This window comes from Agrilus planipennis, unplaced genomic scaffold (assembly GCF_000699045.2).
Source record: "Agrilus planipennis isolate EAB-ADULT unplaced genomic scaffold, Apla_2.0 scaffold80, whole genome shotgun sequence".
Lineage (NCBI taxonomy): Eukaryota > Metazoa > Arthropoda > Insecta > Coleoptera > Buprestidae > Agrilus > Agrilus planipennis.
Genome location: NW_020438873.1, coordinates 119,826 through 129,035, shown reverse-complemented (window position 1 = coordinate 129,035; position 9,210 = coordinate 119,826). Strand labels below are relative to the sequence as shown.

General features: G+C 33.9%; 2 protein-coding genes across 2 annotated transcripts in view; both read right to left on the bottom strand.

The window, feature by feature from the left end:
- LOC112906115 (probable multidrug resistance-associated protein lethal(2)03659) overlaps positions 1-345 on the bottom strand; it is a 23,532-nt gene extending 23,187 nt beyond the window's left edge. The window contains exon 1 of the mRNA XM_025979783.1: positions 324-345. The gene's annotated coding sequence lies outside the window, so the exon portion shown is untranslated. The remainder of the gene's footprint in view (positions 1-323) is intronic.
- Positions 346-1,932: 1,587 nt separating this feature from the next.
- Positions 1,933-4,767, bottom strand: LOC112906122 (probable multidrug resistance-associated protein lethal(2)03659). Its single transcript, XM_025979796.1, has 2 exons — positions 4,240-4,767; positions 1,933-2,912 (listed from the first exon to the last, which is right to left on the bottom strand). Exons 1-2 carry the CDS (start codon positions 4,433-4,435, stop codon positions 1,999-2,001), a joined length of 1,110 nt encoding a protein of 369 aa, XP_025835581.1. The 5' UTR covers positions 4,436-4,767; the 3' UTR covers positions 1,933-1,998.
- Positions 4,768-9,210: the final 4,443 nt, after the last annotated feature.

Here is a 9,210-nt window from a genome sequence, read left to right as displayed (position 1 = left end):
CTGCTTATCGCTCTCCATATTTAAAAGGGCACCAACCAAAAACTACTGCGTAGAATTAATTGGAATTTTTCACACACAAGCCTTGCTATATGAGCTCTCAAAGCATATAAAAATTATACGGCTTAAATATGAAGTTGGGTGCAAAAGAATACAATTAAATCCTCTGTCGGGAAAAAACGAAATGACTTTCCGAACAACCCGATAATTGGCGATAACGAAACGAAAAATACAAAATGCTATTCATTAAATGCCTACAGATGAAAAAACAAACTGTGCAATTACAATGAGGAAATGGGGAAATATATAAAGAAAATTAATTTTACCTCAATAATATAATTTACAGGTAACACAAATGCTATTTGGTGTTTAACTGTTAAAGTGAAAATAACAACAATTAATTAAGAAAGAATTTCTGCAATTCTGAATGTTAATTCTGATAAGTCAGGTACAGAACTATCTAATCGACTAACTAATTTTTCGTAAAAAGTTAATCGTTTCGTTCATTCAAACGGGAAAGCTTTTGCGGTCACGGTTGATAAATGCTAAATAAGGATTAAGAGTTAAGACAAAAAATAAGAGAAAAAGGATGAGGAATAAAATTGAAAAGCTAATACTCGATATGATGTTAACCGTCAATATAAAATAACCCTCATTAGAGTGATTAGTTGTCCATGCTCAGCAGAGATGTGATTTATTTGAAACACTTGCATTTAAAATTGAAATACAAAATAAAAAATACCTATTTTTATCTTACATTTAAATACTTCTTTGAGAAAAGCAAAATACATTTCCAAACGTATATCTATTTGTAAAATGCAAAATACATTTTTGCCTTTAAAAGTAAAGTAAAGTAAAAAAGCAAACAAAGAGACATTCTATAAATACCTTCTAATTCTTTAACTGAAGAGAGCCCAAATAATTCTAAACTCCTTGGAAATGGATAATGTAAAATATTGGATCATCGATATTGTTTTTCGGGTTCATTGTCATGGTCCATGGAATTTTGAAGTTCCAAATTGATATCAGCACCTGCCAAATCACTACTTATCGTACCTTTAGCAAGAAACTACGAAATACTATGAATTACGACAAAACAGTGCGCAAAACAATACCAAGAAATTTTGGTGCCATTTGTTTTCTTTTAAATTAACAAATTTCCTATCGAATACAGTACAATTCCTTCAAATTCGCGATGATTGTAAAACATTTTTTCTTTTTTATTATAAATAATTTTTTTAATATACTTTTGACTAAGTAAATTTACGCGTACCATGACCATATTGTTCGTATAATTGTCAATTATCAATTTTTTTTAAAATTTTACAATTCCGCGATCACCGTACTTTCAATGTCACCGACACCTCGCCTATAAGTAAGTACTATTAGTATCGGACTTGCTACCATTTAGACGCGAAACCTTAATAGGTAATTAAGGAAAAAACACAGTTTGGTCCACATTTATTTAAGTTTATGGAGCAGAAATGTATGTAGTGATTAACAAAACAAAACACAGTTTGGTAAATATTTATTTTTAGTTTATGTGTTTAAAATTGTTTTTGTTGTTTCAACTATAAAATTCATATTAACCCCGCACGTTTTAACATTCGACTCTAATCTCGAGTTAGAAAAATTAGGTTAAATAGTTTAGAATAAATGTAAAACAAGAGAACGAAAAGTGTTCGAGTTAGAAAGGATTTTGAGTTACAGAAGTTCGGGTTAGAGAAGTTTCGACTGCTTTTTATTTAATGTAAAATAGGCGATGGGCTGCTTTTTTGTTCAATGTTTGTCATGTCGAAGTAAAAAGATCTGAAAAGATCCAAAAATCTTCAAAAACTAGAAAACTATTACAGCTTTTAAAATCTGAAGGCAACCTATTTACAACAACACACTTTTACGGCAAATCTCTAGGTATTGATCAGCAAAACAAAACACAATTTGGTAAATATTTATTTTAAGTTTATGTGTATGAATTTCTTTTTGTTGTTTTAACTATAAAATTCATATTAACCCCGCACGTTTTAACATTCGATGAAATAAACTGTCACTGTTGGCCTTCAAAACGTTCGGATCATCATATTCAATTACTCTTCCGCTATCTATAACCATGATTTTATCGGCATTCATTACCGAACTTAATCTGTGGGCTATTGTTAAAACAGTGCAATTTTCAAATCGGCTCTTTACAATTTTTTGGATTAATGCGTCTGTTTGTGGATCCATATTAGCTGTCGGTTCGTCAAGGACTAAGATGTTGTTGTGTTTTAAAATAGATCTTGCAAAACAGATTAGTTGTCTCTGCCCAGCACTGAAGATCGACCCTCCTTCAGGAATTTCCGTATCGATGCCTTTCTTAAAATTGCTAATCGTCGATTTCATTTCAACTTTTTCTAACGCATCCCAAATATCTGCGTCTGTACTTTTTCCTTTTGGATCGACATTGTCTCTTAACGTTCCCGGGAATAAAATTGGATCTTGTGGGATAATTGATATGCTGTTTCTTATGTATTCGTTGCTCACATTTCTTATATCGACGTCGTCTATTAAAATTTGTCCTTCTACATCATAGAGCTTAAAAATAACCGCAATTATAGATGATTTGCCAGCACCACTTCGGCCAACAATTCCAATTTTTTGTTGCGGTTCGATTGTAAAATTAAGATCATTCAGTACGTTATTACTATCCGCTTTATATCGTAAAGAGACTTTTCTAAATTCAATTTTTCCTTTATTTGGCCACTCTTTCGGGCGATTTCCTGAATCTGTTTCACTTTCGATGGTTTCAAATTCTAATACGCGTTGAACGTTAGTCATTTTAGTCTCTAATTCGGCCCAATTACAAATGCCCCTTTGCAAAATACCCGTTAACAAAAAGGACTGGGTGATTGCTAATCCTACGTTTCCCGCAAATTCTCCTGTAAAAGAATATTACAATGGTCATATACTCATTAAGTACCTGTAAGTACTAAAGCTATCCGATGTACTAAACTAAATCTTAAAAATAACGTCTTTCCGTTCAATCAAGCGACAACCAACAGTAGATTTTCCTTCATACATTCTTTTATCATGGAGAGCAGCTATTAGTACAGGATCCCTGGTACATTTTTGCACTTAATTACTATCAAGCTAATTTTTCCTTGAGTAGCTTCATTTTGATGAGACGCCCAACAACTTCTTGTAAGTAACTTTGATTGTGGTATCTAACAGAGGTACCAAGGATAAAATATGTCGGTTTGATGATTCTCAAAAATTTATTACTAACTGGGGTTTTTTGTGTTTAATCTCAAGATGATTATCTAAATTATTCGAAAAAATATTTGTCCTACAAAATCTATGGTTTGATCAAAGAGTTCTCTCTTTCCAACAAGTACTGATAACAAGGTAATTATAAATAATTACTTAGATAATATTTATATAATTTAATAGTCACATTGTCCTACAAATTGCGTATCAAAGTTTCTTACAAGAAGTTGTTGGGCGTCTCATCAAAATGAAGCTACTCACGGAAAATTAGCTTGATAATAATCAAGTGCAAAAATGTACCAGGGATCCTGGACTATATAGCTTCCGATGTGCACAGTAGTATGTCCTAGCATAGCACCTATCATAGCGGACAACCTATCCTGTCACCATTAGTGCGAACGTACTCTAATGCTTACCCACTTATTAATACCACACATTTCTGGCAATCTCATTTCTCCGAAAAAACATTTTAAAGACCAAAAAAACATCTCACGAAAAACTCACATCGTGTTGTTTACATATTAAAAGACGAAAGCAACACTTAATTTACTACAAACATGAAAATAAATGAATGCTCTTGCACCATAGTGTAACTTAAAGCGACAGTGTGGAACTTTTTCCACCATAATCTAACATCTCGCTTTGCGCAATTTAATTAGGGAATCCACTCTCACTATAATCCAACCTGAACCCTCCATAGCGTATTAGAATTTTAATCTAGTGCCACAACCACCACCACAACCTATCTGTTACCCTACGACGACTGAATGTTGATCTTCAACAACTTTTAATTCAAAATTCCAACAGCATTTTCGATATAGTAAATAATCCTAATAAGTCACAGTTCCGGCAATTTATTAAACATTCAAATAGTTATCTACTTGTAGAATGTTGTAATATCTGACATATTAATTATTATTACAAGCCTAATACCTACGTTAGAACCATATTGTACAGGGAAGTGACGTAGTGATGTGATAATGATGTTGATAAACTTACCCTTTGCAAAAAAGAAAAAATAACAGATAATCGTTGATAAGAACAAAAACCCTGTTAAATCTGCAAATAAGCCTAAGGCTCTTGAAGTCGCAAGACCCATATACGTCGCCGAATTGTAAATATCCTGTCGTTCATCAAAAACATTCTTCATACAATTTTGAGCTTTGTTGGATCGTATTGTTAGAAGACCTTCCATTGAAGCGTTCACATGACCAACAACTGAATTTCTTGCTAAAATGTGAATATTGAAGATTTTATTAGTTTCCTAAACTTTACAACGTTTTTACATTTACAATTAAACTATTAGAAATGCTTAATGACGTTTTTCAGTAAAATTTTAAGTTTCATGGGTTTGTTATGGTGTGAAAACTAATGTGACGAGACAGTGGTACATTGCACAAGTTTCGTCTTAATTTCAATCAACTATTTACGAAGGTTTTGAAACAAAGGATCCTACTAGATCCTTGCGGAAAATAGCTCTGCCAAACTCTTAAACTTTGGATTCTGGTACTTCTCGACCTGTTAATCTAATTTTCATCATCATCATAAAGTGGTCAATGCTAAGACTAGTTGGACACGCACCTCCACTCTTTCGTATCCTGAGCCAAACTCAGCATTTCCCCAAAACTAGAACAATCCTTATCCTTAACTATTTGCGAACAGTAATCTAATCTAGGCCTAGCTCTACCCCTCCTAACTCCCGTTTCTGCCTCTAATATGTTTCTGACTAGACCTTCCCGCCTGAGAAGGTGTCCTACCAACCTATCTCGTCTATTTCTTATTGACTTCCATAATCTTCTGTTCTCCTATTCTTTCTAACACCACATTTTGAACCTTATAATGTCTGAAGTCGTAAAAATTCATCTTTTTAAGATATGATATATGATAAGTATACATATATTCATATATTATGGATGTGTCATAGTTTCAGAGTAGGAATAGTAACTCTGCAAAAGTGTAGTACACTTTCCCCATGAGTACACCATGACGTTGAGGCGTACCTACTACAGTTTTGCAGAGATCATCTCTCGTCCGAAACCATGACACATGCATAATATGTAATGCACTTAGATATAATAATGACCAAGTATATGCAAATGATATATGTATTCTTGAACCTATTTAATACGTATAATAGGTATAATTATATCTTGGAAGTCCTTACGAAAACTTAATGCAACCATTTCTGAAAAAGAGGAATTTTTACGACAAGTGAAGCGTCCATAGATTCAGAATGTTTGACAGAGGGCTATTTCCCATAAGGATCTAGCGGGGTCCTTTGAAAATTTAAAATTTCTTTTTAGGAATATTGGATTGTTTTAGCTGTTGAAACACTTTGTTTTTTGTCGTTTCAATTTTTATGTGTTGTGAATCGCTTGACAATTGCCAAAGTTATAGTAGCACAACTTGTTAAAATAAAAGCGATAAAAATAATGCTTCGNCAAAATTTTTAATATTTTATTTTCTTTCGAAATTAAGTTTTTCCTGTTCCCGACGATGCAGGCCATCCATTGGTGCAAGAATTTTTGCGCTATCTCTAATGGTTTGCCAGATATGTTCTCCTAAACATTTAATTCTCGATTTTAAAAAATAACACTAGGCCAAAGCTTTCAACAGCTATAACTTTTAAGCGAAATATCGTAGGTAGGCGCTTTTATTATCCACGCAGAGCACAGGATCTCTAGAAAATTTTAATAACACTCCCATCGATATCGGAACATTTAGTCGGAAGTTGTGCGCCATCGTGTGGACTTAGAAAAACGCCAAAAATGAAAATAGGGCAAATTGCGCAAGTTTCGTTTCGTTGGCTCTAACGCAGATCGGGAATGTGACAGTTCCGAATTATTTTCGTCGAAAACTTCTCACACTTATTGGGCTTCGAACGAGCCATCTTTCGTATGTATGACACGTCATGCTGTGGAGCTATGAGTTTTGAAACGCCGCCATGTTCGTAAGCGCAATATTTTCAAATTTGACCTTTCGAAGCCCTTAGCTGGAATACTGTTGCTGTTCAGCTGTTGAATGTCATTATTGACAGAAGCATTGCAGTGAAGGCTTTTTGAAAAAGCATGTGAAGATATGGCAAGTCAGCATAAATCACCTCTTATTGTTAGACATAGAACTCTTATCAGTTTTACGTATTTATTATCGGGATGAGGTTCCGCCAAAAAAGCGTGATTCAGAAAGGGTTCCGTAGAAAAGAAAAGTTGGGGACCGCTGGACTAGACAATGGTCATCAATTGCCCTGAAAGCCTCAGCTGTTGATGATATTTAGCGCCTTAGTGCGTATATAGGTAATGAATGTCCACTTTTGGAAGATGAGAAAAATTCGAAAAGTTAGGAGTTTCAGGTATACCTTCAAAGTGTCAGAGAAATTTTGTGAATTGTTACCAATAATCTAAAATGAGAAAGGACAGTTCACCCAACACATCGATCAACGTTAGGCGTTTCCGAAATAAACGATTACATTCTTAAGCGCTCGCCATCCGCAAAGACTTTTACGAAATGACCCCGTTATTTATAATTTTACACGAAAGATACTCTACCAGTGTATAATTGGTTGGTTCTTTAATATTATGTAATTTTGTTACGTCTAAAATTTTGACCTAGCCAGCAAGTCAAATCAACAAAAAAAGGAATGCATTAGGTATGCTACTAACTATTTTTACTTACCTATATGTAGATAAATTATGAAATAAATCAGTAAAAACTACAAAACTAAACATCAATGCTTCTTAACATCCAAATAACAGTATAAATACTACGTCCGCATGAAAAGTTACTATGGAAAATATCACGGAACCTTGTCAATATACAGCATTTTTATTTTTTGCAATACTTTTTATGTCGGTACCTACATTAAATTTGCATTATATGAATTGAACATTTTATTTTTCCTGCATGAAGCTAACACCTAACTGGATAATTACTGTAATACATTTGTAATAAAAAAATACGAATTGCTATCAAATTCATACGTCTGACCGACTGCAATAATAACTTTTGTATGTGTATGCCTACTATTTTAAAATATTATAGATTATCCTAACTAATATTATAAATGCGAATGTCAATTTGTTTGTTTGTTTTTTTACGCCTTAATTATTCAACCGATCAGCATGAAATTTTGCACAAACATTGTTAGAGGTATAGAAAAGAGCACTGGGTACCTTTTATCTAGAAAAAATACTATTCCCGAAGGATAGAAAAATTAGTCTCATATGGTGATCGATGATCTTTAGCAGGTATTTAGGACATTAATGCAAGCGGAGCAGCGGGTAGAACCTAGTTATTTATATTAATATATAGACGTCGAAACTTCTGGGCCACTTATTATAAAAAAGGCGAATGAAACTTATCCGATTGTGACAATTTTGTTTCTGATTATCTTAAAGTATCATAATTTGCGGCTAATTCATTCATATGTCATCATCATAAGGTCGTCAGTTCTAAGACTGGTTGGACACGCACCGCCACTCCTTCCTATCTTTAGTTTTCGCATTTGCCTGAAACTAGAACATCCCACATTCTTAACTATTTGCGAACAGTAACCTAATCTAGGTCTACCTCTACGCCTTCTAACTCCCGTTTCCGCCACTTATCTATCTCGCCTATTTTTTTATTGACTTCCATAGGGTCCTCTGTTCTCCTATTCTTTCTTATACTTCTTCATTTCTAACCTTCTCTATCCACTGTGTCCTCATCATTCGCTTGTAACACCACACTTCGCACCCATACAGCACCACGCTCTAAATATACACCTTTAACAAACTTTTTCGAATTTCTAAATTAACCGTTCGCGAGCATAGAAGTGACTTCTTTTTATTGAAGGCGACTCGACCCTGCGCTATCCGCCGCTTCATATCCCTACTATTCCTTCCGTCCTGACTTATCTGACTTCCTAGCTACTTAAAATCAGCCACTTCTAATTTTTCGTCTCCTATCTTTACATTCGCTCTTTCCCTAGTTTTTCTTCCCTTGCATACCACTATTTTTATTTTACTCTTGTTTATTTTCATACAATACTGCTTCAATTTTATTTAAAACTATCTCTAACTCGTCCTTGCTAGATGTTAATATTGCTATATCTTCTGCAAATCTAAGGATACTAATCTTTTGCCCCTATATATCTATTTATCCAGTTATACTGTCTTTAATGATGTTGATCGCATCTTCGATGTATAGATTAAGGAGTAGTACTAGTGACAAATTGAGAACAAAGGCATCACCTTTTGAAAAATATAAGGGAATTAAGACAAACTCCTTCAGCCTTGTTTCTATGCTGTGCTGCAATTTAAAGCTTTTGAGTGGTTATCAAATATGTCACATCATGAGTCTTTTGTTGCAGAGGAAGAAGAAACGTTACATAGTGTTTTGGATACGGAAAAAATTATATCCGAAGTTGAAATAAGAAAATTGCCGTTTTACTAATCTCTGAATCATTTTAGGATGGAACCAATGTTGTTTCTTCTGCTTCCTTTTTTTAATAAATAGAATATGCAATAGTTTTTAGATGCATAGGTCATTTTAGTATCATAAAAAGCAGATAAGTTTTAATTCGATATTTACTAACAGGTAGAATTTATTTCATGAATAAGTGAATAACACTATAGGGTTGTTCGGAAAGTCATTTCGTTTTTTCTTGTGGAAATGAAAAACAGTTTTCGTATAATAAACAAATACTTTATTAAATTATATATTGACCGTTCTGGTCCAACACCTTTTGCCATCTTTCTGGTAGTAGCATAATTCCACGCTCATAAAAAAAAACTGATCGAGGAGGTTTTTGACCTCCTCATTTGAGGTGAAGGTTTTACCGCCTAAAAAATTTTGGAGTGACCGGAACAAATAATAATCCGATGGTGCCAGGTCTGGAGAATATGGTGGGTGTAGCATTGTATCCCATTCAAGCTGTAAAAGCTTTTGGCGAGTGACCAAACTTGTGTGAGGTCTCGCGTTGTCTTGGTGAAA